The following is a 25,687-nucleotide window of genomic DNA, read 5'->3' on the forward strand; positions in this document are numbered from 1 at the left end:
TGCTGTGCCCTCAATGGTCTTTCCTTGAGGAAAGACCATTACTTCTCTAGCTTCTCACAGCAACATCTAGTCTCCATACACCTAACTACTGGCAGTCAATAGACTCTCTCCATCTTTCTAACCTGCCTGCATTTCATACAGTGAGAGCCCCTACCCTTAACTTCCCACTCTTAGCTTCTAGTGTATGTGACTCTCTGCCTTTTTAGATGTCCTTTCAAGATCTTTCCCTGCTTCCTCTTCTTGGTGAGTGCTTCCAAGCCTAGACCTTGAATGTCCTTTATGTTCAGTTATTTAGAGGACTGAGCTAACACCATGGTTATCCACAAGTGACTCTGAAGTTTACAGCCCTAGCCCAGACATCCTCATGAACCCAAAACCTAACCTGAGAATCCTACACGATCTCTCTGCTTGGCTTCCAGCTATCCTCATCTGCTTAAAACCAATCTTCTAACCTCAGACTCTTCTGTCTACAATATCCTCCATCTGTTTTGGAACCACTCTATTCTTCCAAAGAGTTAAACCAGCAAACTTTAAATCAACCTGGGATTTGGTTCTGAGCTATCAGCAAACCCTTCAAAAATACATCAAGGAACTTTCATTTACTGGTAGATCTACTGCAACCATCCTGGTCCAAAACACCACCACCACATTATCATCTTGCAACCTTTGAACAGGTTCCCCCCGGTTCTCCACTTGAGTGTGTGTCTAAAACAGAAGACAGACTGGTCCTGTTTAGATATTAAGTCAGAAGTTATCAACTGTCTATTATAAACCTATCCATCTCTTTCTGCCTAAAGTCAATTGTCACATTGGCCAAAAGGCTACTTGTCTCTGCTCCCCTGACTCACTGGCTACATCTCTGACCACTTAAGATAGCCACATAGCCCAGTTACTTTTCCCTCTGCTAGAAGCACTGGTTCCCACCGTTTCCTGTAGGTTGCTACTCAGATGTCATTTTTCAAATGATGTCCTCATTGTCATTCTGATCCCCATGTCCTCTGGGAAGCTCACCCAGGGCCACACTCACCCCATCGTGTTGAAGTCATCGTCTGGAGGCACGTAGTCCTCATCATCACTGGTTAGGCCCAGCTCGTTCCCGTAGCACTGGTGGACAAAGTGCCAGAGCTCCTTGGGGCATAGGGGCTGCAGGAGGTAAGAGCCGTGATGAGCCGTGACGCTGATCCTCCCTCCCTCCAGTCCTGCCATCCTACACAGAAGCTCTAAGCCAGGCTGGCCCCTTGTGGGGAAAGAAGCCAAAGGGCTCTCTCCCCAAATGTATAGAGAGGGTGTCTCTATGACAACACCATCCATCTCAAATGTCCCAGTCCAATGCTAATCTCCTGCCTAAAGATGTAGATTCTGACAAAGCCAAGGACATGGACCTTTGTAGAGTGGGATTAACCAGCCCTTTGAGGCTCGAAAACACCCCATCTCTTGCTCTTCCTACTGACGAGGTCCAGCATTAAGTGGAAGAAACCCATGTAAATCTAGGGCCACACTTATCTCTGAATATCCATAGGTGCCCCTGACTCAGTCTTGCAACACCACAGAAGTTAAAAGTCATCCTAGTGGACCCTCTCCTGTCGACCTGAATATTCCTTTCTTTATTCTGAGGGGTGATCAATTTGTGTACAATGCTATGTACAATTTCCAGTGTTTCCTTATTGGGGGGTGGGGTAATGTCTATTTGTCTTCTTTAAAAACACTGTCCTAAGAGAAGCTAGTTTCCAGAGGGTATAATTTCCAGAGAGAAGCAAAGGAATGTCAAAGCTAAGATCATAGGAGGAGACCATGAGTGACTATTGATGGGAAAGAAGTGGAAAGGGGGGGGCACAAGTATGAGAAAAGGGAGACAAGAATGTAAGAAAAACAAACATTCAAGAATCTTTACAACAATAGATCTTCTCAATAATGGGAGAGGTCTCCAGACCCTTGAAGGAATGCTTTAGGTATCTAGGATACCCTCAGTCAGCTTTCTAGGTTTCTGACTTAGTAGAATCATCCACAGGGACGGTTGGGTCCTGTTTCTGGACCAGCAGGTATTAAGTGCTAGCTTTCCGAGATGACTAAGATCTTTTATCTAGATCTCCCCTCCTATCCCTTAGCCTTTGGGGACACTCTTCTCTTTGCCTGGGACACACCTGCCTTCTGTCAAAATGCTGCTCTAGCCTGTTCCATCATCATTCAGATTCCTCGCTCTCCCTGGGTAGTCCTGCCTGGCTCAGCTAGAATCCACATAGTGAGGACAAGCAGTTAGCACACCCTCACTAGACAACGTAAGAGTTATTTTGGAAGACAACCAAGATCTCTATCAGGGCCCTAGAGGTTCAAATTAGAAAAAAAAAAACTTGTAGATAAGAATTGATTTACTGGGTTTTCCCCAGATAACAATTAGCTTAGGCTAGAGTCAAGATAGGCACATACACATATTTAATACACTCATGTCAATTGCATGGCAACCTCGTTGAAGGTACATATTATATGTAGGGAGTTTTTCCTTATGTTTTTTTTTTCTCTAGCCTGGGTAGTCCTCCAACAACTGACAGCTTCAAAGCAGAAACTCTCTATGGACATGAGCTGTAATATTCCATCTGTATTTCCTTATAACCTAGCTCAAACACACCAGCTGTCAGTTGGTGGCTATCTTAACTGAGGTCTTTTTTTTTTTTTCTTTATTGTCAATTCTCTGAGACCTGGTGTCTTGTTGACCAGGGTGGACTCTCTCAGGATAAGCAAGTTCTTAGAAACAGCTCACATGTATGCAAAAATCCCCCTTCTTCAGCTTGACCAGCTACCTCTCTCAAGGCCAGGTACCCTAAAACTGGACGCTGAGAAATTACAGAGAATACTACCAGTGGCTAATCCCACACCTGCATCACTTGGCTTCCCTAGCTGATCTCAGGAGGTCACAGGAAAGGTTCTTGTCCATCCTTCTGCCCCTCTGCCTCCTGACCTATTGAAATGTGGTTGTCTGTTATGCTAAATTCTGGTTGCTCCCAGAGACCACATATAGACTCAGGTGATGCTATGGGACCTTGCCTCCCAAGTTATCCGGGATCTGTGAATAAGGATGCTGACAGCAAACAGCTGGGCAGGAGAGACATGGGTGGGGTTTAGGGTTCCCGGGGTTGGGGTTGGAGAACCATGAGGTAGAAAAAAGAAGGTGAAGAGAGGAGAAGGCACCATGAGGTAAGAATCTCCTAATATCCATGTGGGTTGGCTAACTGGCATTAAGAGCAGCCCAATGGAAACATGGCAAATTATATATTGGGATTATTGGCTGGGAAATAGATATAATAGCACAGAGGTCTTGTGCTGACTAAGGCTTATGATAAGTATAAAGGTCATGTGTGTCTTTTATCCAGGAACTAAATGGTCAAAGGCTGAGTAGAAACCCCGGGTTGAGAGGAAATATTTCTACAGCATGACCAGTCCCAGTAATTCTCCATGTGGCCTGGCACAACCTAACATGTCAGGCTTCATTTCTGGAGATCCTGTGGAGGGAAAACCTGCTTCCTTCACAACAGTCATTTCTATAGCTTCCTGCTTCGTTCTACTTGCCTACCCAAGCCCTGGAGACATGTAATGAATGCAGCAGAACTAAAGTACCTGAAGTCACAGGTGCCTGACTCTGGATAGGGCAGGGACAGTCTCACAAGAGAGCTGACTACGCTCAGGACTTGGGTCAAGATTACTAGAGGAAGGTTTCTAGAGCTCCTTTAGGGCTGTCCAATAGCACAATAAAAGCACACGTCCCAACTGGGACAATATCCAAGTGAGAAGAACATTATGGGTGGATGGCCTCCCAGCCTGAAGGACATAGCCAATTCCCCCTACCTATCATGTTTCTGTCTGTCTGTCTGTCTGTCTGTCTGATTTTCTATCTATCTATCTATCTATCTATCTATCTATCTATCTATCTATCTACCTACCTACCTATCTATCTATCTATCTATATCTACTGGAATGAAATTTAATATTTTGATCATATCCCTTCTCCCTGTTTCCATATCCTTCCCAGCTAAATCCTTGTACCCTCTCTTTTGCTCTGTCTAAAAAAAAAAATCAAAAGCTAAAATCAAAACAAACTACAGACACACACACACACACACACACACGTAAAAGAAGGAAAATCAAGAAGACAAAAAAAATATCAAAACAAAACCAGAAGCAAACATCAACAAACATGGAGTCTATTTTGTGTTGGCCAGCTATTCCTAGGCATGGAGCATGAAGTCTGAGGGCTGTGAATAGACCCAGTGACTCTCCAAGAACACCGATTTCCCCTTTCTTAGCAAGTATCAACTGAAACAAGCTTCCTGGCTCGAGGGGCTCTGGTCCACTTCCCCTCCAGGACTTACCTTTTCAAGGAGAGCATTCTGCCAGAGCCGGAACATCATCATGTACGTCCTATCCCGGGCTCCAAACGAAGTAAAAAAGTGCTAGATTAGAGCAGGAGGTGCAGAGAAACAGTGAGAATGGAAACATGGTTCTCTTCTCTCTCAGTCAAGTTCCTCAGTCTCAAGTGCAACTGACTGTCAGTCGTGCAAAACCTGTTAGCACACTGGGGACCTAGGTACTGAAGCCTCTCGGTGGCCACTGTAACCAAGACCTTCAATATTTTACTGACTTTCTTCTCTCTCTGTGTGTGTGTGTGTGTGTGTGTGTGTGTGTGTGTGTGTGTGTTTTAACTCTAGTTCTAAATTGCGTCCTCTAGAAGAGAAGTGTTCTGTGCTCACCAAGGAGAACTGGGCAAGCTTGGATACTACATAAGCAGAATGAGACACACCTACTGACCTACTGACCCACAACCTTCAGCTAAATCTACTGCAAAGGAAGGCTATCCGATACAGTCTATAGTCACATAGCCATAGGACTCAAAAATCAGGTGTTCTAGCTCAAAGTTCAAAGTTCTACCATGCTACCCTAACCCCTGCTCAGCCTTCAACCACACTCTGCTCACCCAGGGAGTATTTTCTAGAACAATTGTACCCCGCTTTACTGCCTGCCACTTCAAGTGCCTGCACTTATGGTGCATAGGTACAAGAGGCAGAAGCTGACCACACATACCTTTTCTGAATCAGTGCAGACTTGGATGGCGTTGGGAATGAGGCGAGCTGTCTTCTCTTTAGTCATGGAGCAGATATCTTTCAAACGGACTGTCAGCTGGCATCCCCATGGTAACAGAGCATGAGTAACAAGCAAAAGAGGGTATTAGTACAATTGGGCAAGGACTGCTTATGTGGCATTAGTAGTTGCCAGACAAAATCAAGTCACGGTTCTCATACCTCTGGGCCTGTAAGGGACCAGTTTAGAGATCGTATAGTTTATACCCTACGTCACAGAGGCCACTAAAGAACAACTGGGCCTTATCTCCAGCCACGGGTACCTAGATTCTACAACGTGCTACATAGGCAGAGGACCTGGCATTTTTCTGCTTATAAAAACACAGAATATTGGTGCTGGATGGTCTTATGCCATCTAAGTAATCTTTCTCCACCTTATTTTAAAAGATGAGGAGACAAAGGCAAAAATAAACCCACTAATTTAAAATCACAGTTAACAAAATTCTTCTGAGCCCTACAGCCAATGTCCTTCCTACTTCATTATGTCTCCTTCTGCTGTAACTCACACTGGATAGCTATCGACATTGGCCAAAGAAAAATGGTTTGCTTTGTTTTTTTGTTTTAGTTCATCTTTTTTTTTAATGCTGCCCTCCACGCCCAGGAGGTGGGAAAGATATAAATGGCAGAAGAGATGCCATTACTGGAACTCAGAATTGGGTACCCACTGTTCAGATATGGGTTTGTGTTAACAACATAAAAACATAGCTGGAAGATGATGTCCCACATTTGGGAGGCAGAGGCAGGCAGATCTCTGAGTTTGAGGCCAGCCTGGTCTATAGAGTGAGTTCCAGGACAGCCACGGCTATACAGAGAAACTCTGTCTATTAAGGGAGGGAACAGAGAACAGTATGCACACTATGTAAGCTTGGGAAGAACACAAAGTCAGCAAATGAGGAAAAAGAAGGCAGCTTGCTCTGTCATGGCCCAAGATGACGGCCCAAAGGAATAAGCCTGGGTCTTTTTCCTCTTTTCATTCTGCAGTTCTGGGGACCAAGCACAGGGAAGCCTTGCGCATGCTAGGTACGGAGTACCACCACTGAGATGCAGCGCCTGCATCCCACAAGATGCCCCACCAACCCGAGTCCAAGCTCTGTACCAGAGTTTCCCAGCGGAAGATGTTACTGTAGAAGCAGATCCAGTTTTCTGAGAGGTAGAGTCGGCCCTGAAGAAGAATGTCTCTTTGGAGTGCACAAGAGTAATCTGTGTAGGAAGCAGGATACGAAGTTCAGAGGCAGGAGACATTGTCAGCAAACCAGTGTACAGAAAGCATGCCATCCCTCCCTCCCTCCCTTCCTTTCTTTCTTCCTTCCTCCCTCCCTCCCTCCCTCCCTCCCTCCCTCCCTCCCTCCCTCCAGCACTGAGGGAGTCCAGACATCTGCTGCCCACTATGTGTGCAGCGACGTAAGTCTCTGACATCTCATGATCAGAACACACAAGAGCTGAAGAAAGAACCCTACAGCCTGGTGGCAGGATAATGAATCAGTACAACTACCAATGACGGGCAGGGTTTAAAAAAAAAAAGGGCCAGTGCTACTTCATTAATTTCCAATCTTTTACTACCATGACAGCAGCCTGTTCTTAGGAGTGGCCATTTGGAGAGCTTAAGTATCTCTCTGAATCCCTCCTGGGTGGGCTCTCAAGGATGCCACAGGCATGGCACTTGATCCTAAGATCTGGGACTTAAAAGATGTCTGTGTTACAGATGTTTATTCGCCATGTGGCCAGCTCCACCTGCTTGCTTGTGTTGGCTCGCAGCCTCTGGTCAGAAGCAGCCTGAGTGTTCTCTGGAACTCCCAGACTTCCTGGTTGGCCCCTTCCCAGGTTACTAGCTCACCAACAATGAGGCGCTCCGTGTCTGGAAGTTGCTTAAAGAGCTTTCTGAAGTCTTCATTTCGCTGCTTGTAAGTGGGGCTTAGCACCTGCAGGACAACAGCCAAGATGAGAGCCATGTACCCATGGACTGTAGGATTAGAGATTGTGGATGCTAGGGTAGAGGCTGGTGGATGCTTGTGTGTTGGCAAAGACAAAGAGATGAGCTCTCTTCCCATTCTCTCTGGGAGGCCAGGTTAAGAAAGAGGTGTGGCTACCCGGGCAGTGGTGGTGCACACCTTTAATCCCAGCACTTGGGAGGCAGAGGCAGGTGGATTTCTGAGTTCGAGGCTGGCCTGGTCTACAGAGTGAGTTCCAGGACAGCCAGGGCTACACAGAGAAACCCTGTCTCGAAAAACCAAACCAAAAAAAAAAAAAAAAGTCATGGAGAACTAGCACAGGGGAACAGGAGAAAGAGGATCTGGTCCTGAAAAACAGTTCTTGCAGTTTTGGTCAGTGAGAAACATGAAGCTGGGGTTCACATATATCCTAAAAAAAATCGAAAGCAATGAAGGGAACCTTCATTCCAGGGCCCATGATGACAGCTACCACTGCCCTGCTTTCTACCAGTTCCGTCTTGGCAGTGGAAAGGACCCTGAGGGCCAGGCTAGCTCTCAGCAGGACTTGGAAGAGGACTGGATCACTATGTACCTCTCAAAGTCTGTTATGCCTAACACAGTGAGCTAAAGACATGATTTTTTTTTTTTAAAGAAAAATCATAAAACATGTCACTAAGAAAAAAATTCCAGTAATGGGGAAAAAGTTATGACATTAAGAGCACATCTGGCACACAAGCGTAACGCTCCTTTCCCTAACCTAACCAAACCATCTACGAGGAAGCTAAGGCAAGAGAAAAGCCCCATACCCAAGGGCACACAACTGCTATAAAGTGACAAGCCCCAAGATGAGAGTATATTCTCCATAAACCCTAGAAGTCAGGAGAGGACCAGGGACTTGTACAGAACAGAGAACCAGATCTAAAACGATGCCGTCTATCCCTTGCAGGCAGGCTCACTCCCACAGACTCACTTAGCAAGCTCCCTTAGAAATCCCACCGGCCAGCCCAATAGCTGGGGATTTTGTCCTTTCAAAGCATATAGTCTTAAAAGTATGTTTTTTAAAGGGACAGGGAGCTGGAGAGATGGCTCAGCAGTTGACAGCACGGGTGGCCCTTCCAGAGGATCCAAGTTCAATTCCCAGCACCCACATGGCAGTTCACAGCTGTCTGTAACCCGAGTTCCAGAGAATCTGGCACCCTCATAGACACACATGCAGGCACACACAAGAGAAAGATAAATTAATCTTTTTAAAAAACACTTTTAAAATGAATGGAGAAGAAGGAGGAGGAGGAGGAGGAAGAGGAAGAGGAGGAGGAGGAGGGCAGCCACAGACGAATGACACTCAAGGATTACGCAAAGAGTGTACAACCAGCCAGTTGGATGGAATTCAAGACCAGCCTGGTCTACAGAGCAAGTTCCAGGACAGCCAGGGCTAAACAAAAAGTGTACAACCTAGGGAAAGCTACATGTGAGGACAGAGGCACATCTGCATTCTACCCGGCCATGTGCTGCCCTACTTACACACACACACACACACACACACACACGCACACACACGCACACACACACAGAGCTGTTGACCCTCTGCCAGGGACCCATGCCTGAGGAACAGATTGTCCTCCTGGCACTGTTGACATGTGGTTTCTGGCTTCTTACCCTCTCGCCCACTTTCCCAAGAATTCACAGACACGCGGCTGGTGAGGGGCTGATACGTCACATGTACGCGTTTCAGCTTTCTATGAAGCTAAATGACCCACATGGAAACGAAGTCTGGAGACTGCTCACATCTGAACCCAAGGCTGCCAGCCTGAACTCCAGCCTGTTACTCTGACTGAAGGAAGGGGAACATGAAGCAAGCTGGAGACTAAACTGTAAGTTCAGTTTAGGTCCATGCTAAGAGGGAGAAACCAGACAAGAGCTGAACGGAAGAAACATCTCATCAATCTGACTATAATTTGAATTTCAAGCTTGTATTCTTGACTTCTACATGTAATATGAGAGGCCCAGTTTCCTTTTCCCAAAGCACACCGTGCTATTGTATCATTTCAGACGTCCCAAATCACCTCCACGTGCTCGAACCAGGGTTCCTTGAACTGGAAGAAGCTATCTGGAATCCTAACTATCCTAGGATTTCTACAGCTGGGAAAGACCTGATATAACGATCCTCCAAGAATCACTAAACACTATGCAAATGCCCCCCCCCCCAGCCACCCAGCCTCTGAGACCACAATCCACACACAGGAAAACCCTTGCTTGACAACCTCGCTCATCTTCCTCATGGTTCCCGACTCACCTTCTAGACTACTGTAGAATGAATAAGCACCCAAGAGCAAGCACAAGCCCATCACATACATGCCACATGGGGTAGATATCATTATCCCAGTCCATACTTGCAGAACAGCAGGCAGAGGTTAAGCAACTTGCCTGGGGGATGTGGCAACCTAGTGGGAATGGAACAAGGGTCCTATCCATCTGCCGAAAAGAAACCAACAGGCTTCCCAATAAGCAGAACTCTGTCGTGGGAGGGGACAGTCACCTGCTTTAGGTCTCCCACTAGCTAGCCTCTCACATTCCTGGAGGAGTCTTTACAGAGTTCTTGCATGAGATGGACCCCGATCCTCTTTAAGGGTAACTGGGCACTCACTAGCCATCCTGATGCAGAGTTCCAAATTCCACCCATCGTGGCTTCTATCATATCTAATGAGAGCTCCGGAACCCACCGAGATGGAGACGCAGAAGTCTAGGTACAATCTCTCCCGAAAGCAAGCGGGAAAAGGCACTCAACTTTTGTGCTTATAGCAGTGTTGGGGCGGGGGAGGGGGAGAAGAGGAGATAAGGAAATCTTCCTTCTCTCACATTTGTACCTAACTGTTTTTATTCTACTGTCTGTTGATGTACATGGTAGGCCAGCCTCTCTGTACCAAAAGCACAGAGACACGTTGGATGGGCGCACTTGGCTTACAATCCTATGCCCCCTTCGATGCTCGGGAACCTAATCCTCTATACCCACTCCCTGTGTACTCTTAGAGTACCCTCTCCCAACGGTGAGGCAAGGCTCGCCTCTACAAACTGGCCAAAGAACACTGGCTCGAGGGGTTGTCAAATCTGTGGCTCTCAGTGGGGCCATGAAGGGGCATGAGAGAGTGCACAGAATAGTCAGAGGGACACAAGAGAATTCGGGTCACACACTCACGGCTGGGATCTTCTCAGATTCATGCAAGCAGTAGCATTCGGCACCAACAGGTGCATCAGCAAGACTCTTCAAGTACCACAGCAGAGACTGGCTGTCCAGTTCCAGCAGGAGGCTCCAGAGGACCCCAGATTCTGTCAGAGATTCCATCATCCCCAGCCAATGTCCCAGGCAACGGACCTCGGGTCCTTTTGCTGATTCTCAGGTTCCCTCAGAATGAAAACACTTGAGTCTTGCCTGGACTGAACACAAGGTGATCTCTTGCCTTCTACACAGAGGGTCTATATAACCCTGGCTGATAGCCTTTCCTGTCTCTGAGCTGTGCTCCCAGTTCAAGCTCTCACGAGTGAAAAGATATACATGGTTCTCAGAGAAGGCTGCCTGGCCAGGCTCCCACAGCTGGACTCTGTCTGCTTCATGCTTCCCTTGTCTTCAGTCTGGGGGCAGCCCCGATGGGGTGTGGTCAGGCAACACTCCCTGGTTGGTGCAGTCACTCAAGAGTCCAGGTGAGACCAGGCGACATAGATATACTAGGTACGCAACACAGGCTGCGAGTTGCGGAAGTGTAGCCCCACGTGAACAGGCAAACTTTGCAAAGCAGGATGACCCCACAGCTGGCTCCAGAGGCCTACTCCACACTGGCTACTCACACTCAAGAGTGACTCACAAGTGGTTCAGGAGCTCCAAAGAGGCCCATGATGGCCCAGATCCTTAGTCCAGATCTGCCTCACAGATTGGCCTGCTCAGTCAGTGTGCTTTCTATCCCCCGGGGCCACGCCAGGATCGCTGTGACTCACATCTCTCACCCAGGCTAAAAGGGCCACCACTTAGCTGCAACACAGGCCCCGCTCTCATCCCAGCCCGGCACACACCCCTTTTTCCTCCAGACCGTGCCCCTTTCAGCTGGCCAGCAAATGACTTCTTTGTTAAGAGTCACTGTGGCCTGAGGGAGGGAGGGAGGGAGGGAGGGAGGGAGGCAGGGCTGGTGGGCGGGCAAGGCCAGAGCCCTACACATGCTTCAAGTTACAGGATCTGGGTGATGGGCCTGGCCAATGTCCTGCAGTAACCCCGGGCCTAGCCTGGCCTCACCAGCAGATGTTTCCTGCAATGGAAAGTTGCTGGCCAGGGCTCTCAGTGGAGGAAGGGAAGGGGAGATGCTAAGGGCATCACAGCTCTGGTGAAATATGAAATTTGAGACCGAATAGACTAGGGATTTCTTAAGAGTATAGCTCTCCTCTAAGGGACCTATCTATTCCGCAACTTCTCTGAGCCAACCAGCAGCACGCACGGGAATTTCCAATGTGCAGGCCCCAGAGAAGCTGGATAGATAGCCTGGGGAAGATGAGGTCGGCCTGGATGTGAGTTTCCCAAGACCTGTGCCCCATCTTCCATAGAAGGAGGCATAGGTTCAAAGCCAGGCATTTGTAGGCAGCTGCTCAGACCTTGAGGGCAAAATAGCATGAACAGACCTTGAGGACCCTGTTTAGAAGGAAAGAGACAGGTGAAAGAAAGAGACAACTGAAACGACATCTAAGCAGCAAGGGCTCTAGGCTAGTGGTTCTCAACCTGTGGGTCAAAACCCATTTCACGGGGGTCCCGTATCCAAGAGCCTACATATGAGATATTTGCATTACAAATCACAAGAGTAGTAAAACTATAGTTAGGAAGTAGCAACAACAACAAAATAATTTTATGGTTGCAGCATTAGGAAGGTTGAGAACCACTGGTCTAAACAGAGAGGTAGAGAAAGGACAGACAGCATTGGAACTGGGAAGGCAGAGACTCTAAGATCTGTGAAACAACTGAGGCAGCTTCCCTGATCTACCCAGATAGCCTACCCTGTACCAGACAGCATACCCTATCAGGAAGGTTGTGAGCTGGTACGTTTGTCTTATACGCATTGGTAATTTCCTGCGCTTAAACTTTGGCGTACTTAAAAATAACCCCAGCGAAGACACAGGGTACACATTCTTGGGTCTCAGACCCAAACACCAATTAAGAGGAACATGGCAGCCATTGTTAGGGTAAGTAGAGGGGAACAAATTCCTGATCTAGTTGTCTTCTAACACTCCCCCCTTCCCATCCTGAAGGACACCTGCCTTCCTGTATCCATCCTAAGGTGGACCCACTCTGTTGGATGCTGCCTTCACTGGGAATGAGCCATCCTTTAGTGTAATCTTTTCTTATAGTTAGTATTTCACATGTTATGTAAAAATTATTTACCACATAAATGTATTCGTTATCTTCCTATTAGCACACATGTACACACAGACACACACATAGATACATACACACACATACACACACACACAGAGACAGACACACAGACAGACAGACACTCAAGAGCACACACAACACACACACACACACACACACACACACACACGCACATACAGATCCCTTCTTTCTTAAGGCTGCCCTGACTCTAGCAAAAGACCACGTTCTCTCTGCGTCAGTGGTCCTCAAATTCTGTGGCAGGTGGATGCGGCAATTCTGTTTTCCAGGGTGATCACACTTATCTCTCTTCAGGTCCGTACCACACCCAAGATACAGGTGGTATAGATAGTTCCAGGAGGCTCCAGGTACTTGACAGAAATTCCCTGGAAACACTGATATCCAGCCATAGACACAGGATAGTTGAGTTGGTTACTATCTCTGTGGGACAGGGATAGTTTACACTCAACTCAGAGAGATAATGTCATCGGAGATGAGTCTCAGTCTGTATTAGCCTTTGTCTCTTCCACCCCCTCACCAAGGGCTGGGCAGGGCAGGGCAGGGCAGGGCAGGGCAGGGCAGGGCCAGAACCCCAAGAGCCGGATTTGGCCCATAGCTAAACATTAACTCTATGGCAAACACTGGGTGCTGGGACCAACTGGTACCCTTTCTCCAGGTTCAGCATGAAGGAGGGGGTGAGAGAGCCTAGTTGGGAGGAAATGGATTTGGGGTTCGGCATTGACTTCACCTAGGAAGAAACCAGTTAAGATCTACAAAGAAAATCCCGGTGCTCCAGCCAAACGCGGTGGGCAGAAGCCAGATGTGGGTAGGACGAGGAGACAAGGGAAAGGGAATGACTAAACATGAGGTGGGCATGGGTGCAGTGAGGGGTACCGAAGGGGTAGCATTGGGGGTAGGGGTCTCATCTGGAAAGGTTACACTGCCACCGGGAGAGTGAAGTTTAGAGTTGATTGCCATGGTGGTAGCAGTCAGGAAGATTCTTCCATGTCATGGGTAAAAATCATAGGTGGGAGACAGACGGGTGTAGGGGAAGAGGGCTGTCCTTGGAGGAAATACTAGACACTGGGTGTGTCATCACTGCTGCTCCAACACCTGCAAGACCACGCCTACAATGCTTCATCTTATTGTTCTCAGACTGATGCCAGGTAGGCTTGCCCTGTCATTCCCAGGATTGGCACCAGTCCTCTTTGCCTTCCTTAAAGTCAGCTTTCCTAGCAGGGGAAGGTGACAGGCAATGTGGATGCTATCTCTAGCAGCTCCCCTATTCTAGGTTCTGCCCCTGAATTGCTATGGAAACACTAACACCCCAGGAGTGAGACATAAGGCAGGAAGGTCTATCTGCCCACCTGGGTCTCAACAAAGACCCATACCTATAAGGGACCAGGAAGAGTCACATTTAAAAGGCAGATGGTACTCCTTCAAGTTTTATTCTGACCATCCTTATCTCTGCCTACAGTTCCAAAGCCCTGTCACCTGACCCCTTAAGCTCCTGACCACTGGGGCTACTACACCTTTGTACTCCCGGCCTGGGGCCCCTGTTGAATAAAATGAGCTTGTCAGCTGTGGGGGTAAAGGGCAAGAAGGGCCCCAGGATAGTTGCACAAGACAGGGTTTTTATACTCTACCCTGACCCCAATGTTCAACCTCAACAGTCCTGTCCCTATGTCGGTGGGGCCCGCTTCCCTTCTTGTGACTCAACTCTTCAGGTCAGGCTAATCTGTTATTTTGCAAACAGTTTCCCCGTAGCTAGTCATGGGACAAGGGGTTGCCTTTTTCCCTACAGACTGGTAGTGACGGTAGAAACTGGCTTCCTCTTAAATTACACCCAGGGACTTTGACCAGGTCTCAGGTCCTCCTACTCTGTAGAACCCTGACTCTAGCCTGGCCCCAGCGCATGGGGTTATAAAGCCTGCATCTATCTAAAGGGCTTTTAGTGCCAGGGATACAACCTGAGGTATCACAGCCAGTGAGCTGACTCTAGCAGTGGGGAAAAGAGATTAGAAAGAGGAACAGGACACCAGGCTCCTCTATGAAGGTCAGATTCCAGGCAGCCGCAGGCCAACAGCAATGGAGACGAAAGGTAGGTCTAAGGGAATGCAGGTCAAAACAAGGAGAGTAGACTTCGAGCCTCCCAAGGAGGGGGTAGTGCTGAGGGGAGGGGGGGGTCAATGGAGGTTTCCCTGATGATGCATCTGAACACAAAGGTATAAGACATAGCCACAGCACTCAGAGAAGGTACTTAACCAGCAAGAGCCCAGCAGGTAACCCTACCCAACAGGTGGCTCTCGGAGAACCCAGGTCACAGACTCCAGTCCCAGACAAAGGCGACTGGGCCAATGTCTAGGGTAAATGCACTGGCAGGGTCAGAGAGAACCCAAGGGAAACCACTGCCGTGTCAGACAGACAGCAACTGGCTGACGACACTAATAACTAGGCTCTGGGAAATGGGGAACCAGGGCAGGCATCTGTCTCAACAGAAAGGGTGGGAGGAGTTCATCCAACCAGCCTGCATGGGACTTGCCTCTCCACTACAGCGGTGACCGACCAATCTCCACAGGAGCTAACTGTTGCACAAGAGAAACCAGAGCCTATCAACTGTACTACCCTCATGCACACCTCTTAGCGCCTGCAGCTATGGCAATTGGAAACTATTTCCGGTTTCCCCGTGTTCATCTGACATTTCTATTTCCTCCTCCACTTCCATTCCTTTTTGCTTCCTTGAACCAAAGCCAAGTCTGGACTCTACTGCGCATATAGAGCAGGACCAGGAGGAGGGCAGGCGGCAGCCAGGGCAGGCAGAAAGGAATGTGTTGGTGGTCATCCCGGAGGACTTTCAAAGGTCTGTCAAGCTCAATGGCAGACAGACGTCCCTCTTTTGAATCCTCCAGCCCAGATGTCTGTGTGTCATCAAGCTGAGTGCGTGCTCAGGTGTCACAGCATCAGAATCAGGCTGAGGGAGCACGGAGATGAAAAGAAAGGGTTTTGGGAGCCTTAAAACCTGTAGCAACTAGGAAGGAACAGAAAGCTGGCTGGGTGACTGGAAACCAGACAACAGAGAAGAGCATGAAGAAGGAAAAAAAGAATGGTGGGGCCAGGGGAGGGCAGGGCAGAGAGCCAGGAGAACAGTCCAGGCGTAGACCAAACCAGAGCAGCCATGCTAAAAAAGTCTTGCGAGAAGAAAGCGGGTTGGGAGATCAACGTTCACAACAAAGACAGGATCTGCCTGCTCAGATTTGGATGTTTTAATTGCCCAATAGCAATGAGGCCATGTGGGTTTCTATTTCCCTTTGGTGACACTAATTCTGGCAATGCCACTTAAAAGGAGATTATTGGTAGGAGGGCACTTGGGTATTTAACAACAGTTGGGCCAGGACAGCTCCCAGAGAGGGAAGCGGGGCGGGGCGGTGGGGGTAGGGTGGGGAGGGCTCTCCTCTTTCCAAGATATGAACTGTTATCAGCCTGAGGAGGCCAAAGGCCAGAAGACCCTTGGTCTGAGACAGAGAGAAGGAACAGACAAGAGGAGGCAGAGTTTAGCTTCTCTTGCCTTCACTATCATCCTCAATGTCCTCACATCAACCCAGGCCACTTGGGGTGCTCCGTGGGGCTACGGATGGAAAATCAATAAAAACCTCTGGGATAGGCTGGCACAGAGCAGCCTGTGGGAAACCAGAGGGTTATCTGACATGTGTCTAACTTTAAAGGACTACTTAAAACCACGTTGGAACACACACGTGGCCCAGAGGGATGATTTGGACACACAGCCCCACACGAAACACAAGCGTTACCTCGAGTCCTTCCCCTGCTCCCACCAACCCTGTCAGTCCACCGTCCTGTTACCTTCTCCAAGCCTCAGCTCCGGTGGAGCAGAACTAGGTACAAGAGGAGGTAAGCATGGGGGGAGGGTGGGGGGAGTGGTATCCTCAGATCAGCTTAAAGAAGGGGAGACAAGGGTCTGAAGCCAGGTCACAGTGCACCTCAGCTGGCAAGTCCTCCTGAAGCTACAGAGCACATGGACAGGGCAAGCTGAGGGACTTTAGCCAAGGTGTCCTTCCAGGGAAGAGTCCGGGGCCACACAACCTAGTCTATGTGACGAGGAGAACAGAGCCTTTGTAGGGACTGCTGACTCCACAAAGTACTTTCAGAGTCCAGAGATGGATGAACGAACGGCCACTAAGGATGACCTAAGAAAGACCCCGCTTTACAGACCAGAAGGCAACCAAGCCTTCAATCGGAGCATGTTCTGGAGGACACTGCGTGTTTGCAACACGGACTATCATATAGGCACAGTCTCTTAGCTCTACCTCCTCCACAAGATGTCTTGCCTAGTGAGGCTAACTTTAACCCTAGGTTCATACCCAATGCCTCGCCATAGCCACATAATTCTGCCTGGCTTTTGAAACAGTCACTAGTTCCCGGCTGCTCCCCTGACTTCATACAGGACACTAGAGGAGGAAAAGAGATGGGGTGGGCCACCTCTTCATGTCCCCAGATCAAATCCTCCTCCCCAGGAGCTATCCGTCCTGCTGTAGAAGAGAACTACTGTGTCTGTTTGGGAGCGAGAAGAAGACGTTGACAAGGGCAGACACAAACTCCTAAGACACGAACGGTACTTAACAACACTTCTTGCAACCCTTGCCTCCCCCCACCCCCACCCCCACCCCCAAAACCCATTTTACTATTACCCAACAAGAAGAGAAACAGAAATACTTACATTGTACCAACTCTGGCTTTTCTGAAAAGACAAGAATCAAAGAGAATATAGTTAGTGAGGGAATCGACATTAGAAGTGTAGGAATCGACAGAGTATTCCTTCCCCCTGAGGTGAAGGTAACACAGACAGCGGAGGGTGGGCAGGGAGAAGGAACCCAAATGCAGCTGAATGCTTCCCATGTCGATGCTCAGGAGGGGTCCCCCTTTCACAAGACAGCTCTGGAAAGGAGGCCCGGGGAGCAGTCCATGCTGGAAGCCCCCACCACAGCTGGGGCCATTGGAGAGGCAGGCAGTGGCAGCACTAGCTAGCGCTCAACCAGAAGGGAGTCAGAGCCCCATCGCCAGGTCCTACTGATGGGGCGTGGGATGTGTGGTAGGCATCCAAAGTCTAGTCCCCGAGTGGGTTTTTGACTAGAAGCAAAGTAGACACAGAGTCCAACATAGCCTCCGGCTCCGGGTCATCTTCCCTGTCAGAGGCAGGGTAGACTATTTTGGTGAAGGGAGAAGAGGCTGTCTTAAAAAGTCATACTATACGCTCATGCTCAGCTAGCAAGTGAGTAAACTCCTCCTACCCCAACAACTGGCTGGCCTCCTAACAGCTAACAAATGGTTGGGGTTCTGCAGGGGAAGAGAGTGGAATTGTGCCATCTCTAAAGGCTTCTTCCAACCCATGGCATTATTATATAACTTGGTATTCATAAAACCATATTCTGTCGCAGCTCTACAGTTGGGGGATTCTCATTCTGGTCTCCCCACCATGGGATCTGAAACTTTCTAGTGAAAGAAAGGGAATGCCTAGACGGTCTCTTGTCTGTTTCCAACCGCTACTTAGGAACATTCTGCTCTGATGTTAGAAACTTTACCAACAGGTCAAAGCCTCGGCCAGATACCAGAGGTATGGAGCCTATACATACATAATCAGCAACTTAGAGCTTGTGTCAAACAGCCAGCGAATAAATGCAGAGTCGGGCAACCACTGTGTCAGCCAGTAAGGTAGGGGTGTGTGTGTGTGTGTGTGTGGCAGGGTGGCGGAGACTATGAACCAGAGATCTATGACTGTGACCATAATGATGGCCAGATGATCATGTGATTCCCCTTCCCATCACCAAGTTCTTTCTTTGAACCAGAAACCTGCATGACACCTTGACCCTCTACCATGACACAGTTAGCACAGTGGCCAGAGCTAGGGAGTAGAAGGGGCATAGGCATAAATATGCTTTCCCTTCACACAGATGTCACTGGCCAGCCGGCCAGGGTAGCATGTAGCAATGCAGACACTCAGTTCCCCTCTGCTAGGAGCTCTTTGTGGTCATTTCTCCAAAGGAATGGTGGTCTACTCTGGAAAGCACAGTCTTTTACCATAGTACCCTCCAGAAGCTGAAGGCCAAACCCACACAGCCAAGAGTGGGAGCTGCTACCTTGCAGGAAGGAATTCTGGACCTGAACATTCCCACCTAAGTAGTCCAGCTGAGGCTGTGCATGCCTGGAGAGGGTGGGTGGAGCAAGAAAGTTATATCCTGCTGGACCGTCATTTCTATAGATCTTTTTTGGGTGTTCAAAATGGCGACTGACTCTAGGAGCACACAGAATCAGTCTTGCAGCTACCAACCAAGCTATCCACAGTTAGCTTGGACTGTACTAACCCTGACCCAGCCTAGTCACCTGCTTCCCAGCTAAGGAAAACCTCTCTCAACTGCATCCAAGGACTTCACTCCTTGGAATTTTTGTACACAACCCTAGGAGGAGAGGGGGCGCTGGGAACAGGACCCTTTGTGATTCTCAAAACATGGTGCCTGCCCCTTCCCCTACACAGACAGAAGTAGATCTTCTCTTTCTATGTATTGACATGAAGATGCTAGTTCCTCAAGAAACTACTTGACACCAACAGCTTCAGAATCCTGAGAGCTTTCAGTTAAGAGCGTCTGTCCCATCTCTTGACGAGCTCTGTGGTAGCTTTATGGCCAATACTCATTATCTAAAGTGGGGAATCTAAGAAAGGATCTCTTAAGATCTAAAAGAAATGAGAAAGGTACCCTCTAGAGTGAGAACTTTGGAGGCTCTCCCCCTGGCCATATTCCTACACAACTCCTTCTTTACCAGCACCAAGGCTGCCTCAGGGACAGGTGCATTTACATCTCTAGTGATATCTATGTTAGCCCTCAAGACTGACCAGCAGGTAGGGAGTTCCTAACCTTTGACCTGCCTCCTGGAGAAGAATTACATCCCTGTGGTTTCTGGGCTACAGTGCTAAAGGGACCTCCTGTGAAGGAGGGTCTCAGAGAGGTCTTAAGGCCCAGGTGGGGGACACAGGCACAGATAGACAGGACAGAGACTGTCTACCATTGTAAATTCACTGCTATGCCCCTACCTGGAGTACAGGGCTAGAGCTCAAGGAGGCACAGAACTCATGTTGGGTTCTAAGAGCCTGTATCAGATGGTTACTGGGGGGTGGGGAGGGGGAAGAAAATGAGAACACAACACGGAGCTGCTGGAGGCAGGATGGAGCTGGAGGAAGAGGGCCTGGTTTTGGGTTTCTTTGGTCTTTTCTACAAGGAATCAGACAAGCAAGGACCAGATGGAACGAAAGGCTCCTAGAAACATATCCAGACTACCTTATAGCCGTTTCCTGCCCTCCAAAGCATCTTCTCGAACAAAGGCTCAAGTTGTCTGGAAGGTGAGCTGAGGTGGGGGAAGGAAGGGGTGAAGGGAGACGGGGCCGGGGCTGGGAGCTCTACGTTAAGCGTAAACTGGAGCCAGGAGGCAAAACAAAACAAAACAACAACAAAAAATGTCTTACTTTGATCAGATTAAGTCTGTCATACTGAAAAGAAAACCACAAAAATTAGAATCCAAACAAACAAAAAGGTGAAAGGTCCCAGGAGCACCAGTGTCACAGCACCGGGCACTACCAAGCACCAACAGAGAGCTAAGCTGCGGAGGCGGAAGCCAAGTATCCAGTGACCCTATCTACTTGGCAGGCCTGCAAGGGCAGAGAGCCACTCTCCAGAGCTGGTAGGGGCAGGGAAGCAGGTCCTGGCTCCCTCTAGTGGCCATAGGTCATCACTACTGAGTGCAGCTTGACTGTGGTCCAAACGCAGAGGTTTCTGGGAGCGATAATCAGCCCTGAGGTCCTGTAGCTCCCAACTCTTTAAGCAAAAGAAAGAAATCAGCCCCAGCCACCGAGATTACGATGGGGAAGGTGAAGCTTTAATCATTTCCCGTCCCTAACAAATGAAGAAATGGAGGCCGGAAAGGGGGGATCTAAGAAACACTGAAGAGGAGACATCTTACAGCCTGCTTGAAAACCACACAGGGTGGCCTCTTTGCAGGCAGTGGTCAGCGATGGTCTAGCTATAGTTGTTATGAGAACAGATCTAGCACACAGACCCTCCACACAGCTATATCTGGCCTCCTTGGAAGTACGCTCCCGGGGGAAGCAGCTTTAAGCTTTGGCCTCACCCTCGCAGCACCTTCTCACAGACCGGTAACTGGGCCCTGCATTAAACTCTTTTCCCATGGTGACTCTGGTGTTGCTCTTTGGCAGTCTGTGTGTCTTACACACGTGCGCTGCAGGCTGACCGCGGCCGCTCCCCAGTGCAGTTGGGTGATGTGGTCGTCCCTCATCCGCTGTCAGTAAGCAGCACTGTGCTGCTCCCTGAATGAGCTAGGCTTGGAGGAAAGAGCGGCACACTTCACCTTAGGACTAGAAAGACTCGGCAGATGTGGAGAGGAGGGATAATCTGGTACCCACCCACATCCGGCTGGGTTCTCCCTCTTCCAGATGAGCCCGGAGCCCTCTGGTACACACTTCAACTAAGGCAGAGGGGGTGAGCCCTGGCGTAGTGACCAAAGGTCTTATACAACTCCTATCCCTAGATATCAGGCATGCCTGAACCTGCCCAGCCTCCTACGCCCACAGAGGACTCCTGCTGGTATCCTCACTCCAGGCTCTCTGCTGGCAATAGGCACTTAAAATCCCGAGAGCCACGTGATACGCTTTGTGTCTGAAGGGCACAGTGGGCAGGCTCAGCTGTGGAGTTTCATGTTCTTCCATCGGAAGTGAACAGTGGTGTGCCGTCCTCCCTGAGGACACTTAGAGATCCTGTCGTAAGTCGTCTCTCCGCTTGACTTGGCACTTCTTCCCCACAATCGATTTCCTGGGCCCCTACTGCCTTGCTACCAACTGTTCACCATCTATTCACTCCAAACTTCACCTCAGAGATCCTAGGGCCCTAGTTAGAGGCTGGCCCATCTCCCTCCCACACCCATAGACCTAGAACCTGGTGGGTACTGTCAGAGTCATCAGAACCTCCGGGTTCTGGTACTGTAACCTCTTTAATCAAAACCCGAGGTCTCTAAGGACACCTTGAATGGCTACCAGAGTGGGACAAGCAAGTCGCGGGGGGGGGGGGTGACCTGCCAAGTAGCTCTCGAGGGTGGAGGGAAAGATGAACCAGGCAGATCTCAAGGTCTTTCCTCACTCTGCCAGGGAAGCCACCGTTATCCCATCCAAGGGTCGCACGAAACAACAGTGTGACTGAGTGGAGGCTCCACACCCATGGGAACTGAACTACCCCCTGCGGGACTCTTGCTTTTGGAAAGTGCCACGCAAGGAGGGAAACACATTCCCACTAGAGGTGGTGTTTGAGAAGCAGGCAGACACGGGGAAGGGGGTGGGGTGGGGGGCGGAGTCTGTTCTCTGACATCAGGTGCAGTAGGAGTGGTCCCTCAGTGACTTCCAAGCCAGCCTGCCATGGGGTGGGGGGTAGGGGTGGGGAACAGTGGGTTCAGCCCTTCTGGGAAAGGGACCAAGCAGGACATATGGGCAGTACTGGCAGGGGTGGAGGGAGGGGTGCTGAGCACTACAGACAATTCAGTGCTAGAGGGGAAGATTAAAAGACAGAGACAAAAGATGGCTTACTTTTGAGAGGCGCTTGTGAGACTAAGACCATGCATGCAGAGAAGGTGTTTGGGAAAACAGTGGGGAGAAGAGGAAGAACAAGAAATCAAAAAGACAAATTCAAGTGGGGTTTCTCCCAAGCCTCCCGGGGGTTGGGGGTCACGGGTCCCCTTTCTGAAGCCCTGCGAGTCCTGCTGGTTTAGGAGTACCTGAGTAGAGGTGCCCCTTGATTGCCAGAGGCCTGGGGATGGAAGGAGAACTCTGGGGAGCCGTAACCGGGGTAACCAGGTGAGGGCCTCTGTGCTAATCCTTGGACCAGGAGCCTGAGTGCTCGCAGTGAGGATGAGCTTGAGGGATGGAAAGGCCCTAGGACTATGCTCTCTGCAAGATGAGCAGGACATGGGTCAGGACAAAGGTAAGGCGGGGTGATGGACAAGGAGGAGGTTAAAAATAGCCCTCAGGAAGGTTCCCTGAAATCTCTCTTCCTGGCAATACAGTTGTCCCAAATAACGTTCCTTTGATAGTTCAAAGGACCAAATTTAACGAAGAATTATAAAGATGGCTCCTCCTGATCCCCAGAGCTTCCTCCATATCTCAGGGGTCCTGAAGTTCCTTAGATACTTAGAGAGAGATGGGGAGTGGGGTAGGGAAGGGGCATATGACTCAGGACCCTCCCTGGATGATTAAACAGGAATCTATTCAACAAGTGTCTCCCCTGCTGACCCTGACCTGTCCTTATCACATAGTTATGGGGCTGTTCAGTCACCTGAGTGCTCACTAGCTTCCTGTGGCTAGCTGACAAGGGGTAACAAGTCTCCAGCATGGTCTGCTCACCTTGGAATTTTTACCACCGCTCCGACCGGATTGTGAGGAGCAACTGCGCTGCACGCCCTGCTCCGGGGTGGATGGGGACTTGTCCGAGGAGTGATCCGAGCCCTTCTCCACCATGGTGTCTCCGTCCTGGTTCTGTGGTGTTGGTGAGCGGGACCGCTTCCGGAGGATGGGAGAGCAGGCCGGCGTGCTGCGGTTGGAGTTACTGGCAGTGCTGCAGGGGCAGATGGAGACAGGGAATGAGGTGGAGAGGAAAGAGGAAGGAAGGAAGGAAGGCCGTGAGTGACGGTCGGCCAGAGACCCATGCAAAGGAGCCAGCTCAGGGAGCCCAGGCAACAGGCTAAGGAGACAACTCAGCTAGGGACTTGCTGTACTGTAATGCTGACACTGGCCAGCAGGGGGCAGTAGTGCCAGTGTGAAAAGGAGAACTAGGACTAGAAACAAGCAGTTAAGTATTTAAATATTCACCCATCCATCCATGAATCTACCCACCCAATCCTGTTTGAGCTTTAACTCTATGCAGAAAGCTATTAGGGAAGATAATTTAGACCCTGAAAGAATCCCTCCATACCAGCAGCTCATTTTATGCACTACGCTATGTTCCAACACTTGCTCATAACGACAACCCCGCTTTCCAAAGGTATGTCTTTTACAAATTATCACGTTATTTTATTTTGCATAGATGTGGGCAGGTACGCGTATGCCATGGGCGTGCCTGTGGAGGTCAGAGGGCAACTTGTCAGCGTCTCTGTTTCCAACCTTCCACAGTGAGTCCTTCGGAATGGACTCAGGCCACTGGCTCAGCAGAGAGTACTTTTATCTACTGAGCCATCTCACAGGCACCATAATGAGTGTTAGGACATTCAATTGAATTAATAACGGCAAGGGCCACTGTCCTTCAGTTAAAGATAAATGCCTGGTAGAGAGAAGAAAGTGACCCAGGGCAAGCCTCAGAGTTTGCTTCAGACGTAAGTCTCTCATGCTAGTCTGGGAAGTTACGTTGCTGTTCCACTCAAAGTGAAGGCTTAGTCTCATACCCCCTACCCCCAGATTCACCTCGAAAAAGTTCCTTGTACTTCCCACGGCGCTAAATCCAGTTATACCTAGGCATTCAATCTGTTAATACAGTAAAGATGGAAACTTAGCTTGTGTTTTCCATAGGATAGAAGAGGTGAGGAGGAAAGGGCGGAGAGGAAAGATTGAACTCACTTTGTTCTGTTTTCAGAGAACAGAGAAAAGAAAGAGCTGGCGGAGGCGGGGGGGGGATACTCAGAAGGAAGGCAGGGGAAACGGGAATGGATAGCCTGGGAGATCACACGGGCCCCAGAGCAAGGTGATAGGAGGGGCAGGCCAGACTAACCCAGGAAACTCTCTGGCAAACCGCATCCTGACCTGGCCTCAGGATGCAGAAGGCAGGGCACAGAACAGTGATATTTGCATGAAGATCTAGCTGTAACCTCAGATGCTCTATGGAGATGTTTGTAAAGATTTCCATGCCCTACCACCTGGATGAACTCAATACAGAGGACAAAGTGTCCACAAGCCCATCCAGTATCACTGGGGAGGGGGAGGAGGGAGGGGAGGACCTGTATGGAATGGAGCTCCACATGTGACCTCTATTACTTATCCATGCACATGCCACACTGCACATGTCGGGGATGAGAGGACAACTTTAGCGAGTTAGTTCTCTCCTTCTACCATGTGGGTCCCGGGGATCGAACTTGGGTCTTCAAGCTTGGAGGCAAACATTTTTGCCCACCGAGTTATCTCTTTGCTCCACTGGATCATTCTCACGTTGTCCAAACTAGAATTCAGCTCTTCTGCGATGTGTTCTCTACCTCCATGCCCACTCTTGCTTCTCTAACTTCCGTCTGGTACTGAGTGAGTCCCCTCTGCCACCAGCCCTGCTCACACAGACCTCTGCCTCTTCCTTGCCCCTTCTCCAGAGGCACTGTCATTGCTCAGAAGTGGCATCTCTCCCATTCCACCCCACTCTGTCCTACTCAGTTTGTTTCCAGAAGGTTCATTAGTCTATCCTTCCCTTCCTGTCCTAGGGTCCTCCCTTCCTCAGGTTCTCAAGGTGTCTTGCCTGGACTTGTCCAATAGCCTTAGCTATAATTTCAGTGGAAAAAAGAAAATAAACCAACCACCCAGAATAATAGGAGGTCATTGACCCCATCTGCTTGGCTTACACTCCAATCCTCTTCTATATAAGAAAAATTCCCTGTAACCATAGTTCTGCATCCTGGCAGAGTCATTACTAGCCTTGCTACATTGCTAAAACTATTAAAAGAGCAGCCATCGTCCTGTAGAGTTGGGACAAGCAAATAAAACCAGTTCCTATGCCTCTTGTGTAGGGACTTACCTTTCTAACTCTATCCCATGCCCTTAACCTGATCCTACAAGCAATATAAAGAACTGTTGTTACATTTGGGGATAGAGCACTGTAGGGGGGAAGACCAATCAGTTAACAGACAAGACCTCTGACCTGAATTCGGGAAGAGTCCTGTAACCTTTGGCCTGTGAGAAATTGGAGCAACAGAAGGGTCTAGCCAAGGTGATAGGACTGTGTTTGTGGCCACATGGTACAATGTCAAACATCCAAGTTCACATAGGTGACTAAGAAGAGATCCTGTGTTCAGTACATTTATCATGAGGCAGAGCTAGACGTGACCTCTCATTGGAATATAAGCCACAGGTAGACAGGTGGTGTGATCTAAGAAAGCAGGGGAAGGGGGAAAAGGGAGAGAGGAGAACAAAGAACAAA

At 49.3% G+C, this 25,687-nt stretch overlaps 1 protein-coding gene across 6 annotated transcripts in view; it reads right to left on the minus strand.

The window, feature by feature from the left end:
- The window catches only part of LOC114611097 (protein Aster-B), a 190,864-nt gene that overhangs the window by 12,738 nt on the left and 152,439 nt on the right, over positions 1 to 25,687 (minus strand). For 4 of the 6 annotated variants that reach the window (XM_028755750.1, XM_028755746.1, XM_028755747.1 and 1 more), the window contains exons 3-9: positions 22,924 to 23,134; positions 17,191 to 17,211; positions 6,961 to 7,045; positions 6,223 to 6,326; positions 5,071 to 5,166; positions 4,362 to 4,442; positions 1,028 to 1,143 (exon numbers count right to left, since the gene is read on the minus strand). In XM_028755750.1, the coding sequence (XP_028611583.1) occupies positions 1,028 to 1,143; positions 4,362 to 4,442; positions 5,071 to 5,166; positions 6,223 to 6,326; positions 6,961 to 7,045; positions 17,191 to 17,211; positions 22,924 to 23,037 (617 nt within the window). In that variant the 5' untranslated portion in view covers positions 23,038 to 23,134. Of the gene's footprint in view, positions 1 to 1,027; positions 1,144 to 4,361; positions 4,443 to 5,070; positions 5,167 to 6,222; positions 6,327 to 6,960; positions 7,046 to 10,247; positions 10,828 to 10,911; positions 10,964 to 17,190; positions 17,212 to 22,923; positions 23,135 to 25,687 lie in introns of those variants that run through there. The other 2 variants (XM_028755751.1, XM_028755749.1) reach the window with 2 other exon arrangements.

The sequence above is a fragment of the Grammomys surdaster genome, unplaced genomic scaffold (assembly GCF_004785775.1).
Source record: "Grammomys surdaster isolate TR1022 unplaced genomic scaffold, NIH_TR_1.0 126086, whole genome shotgun sequence".
NCBI classification, from domain to species: Eukaryota; Metazoa; Chordata; class Mammalia; order Rodentia; family Muridae; genus Grammomys; species Grammomys surdaster.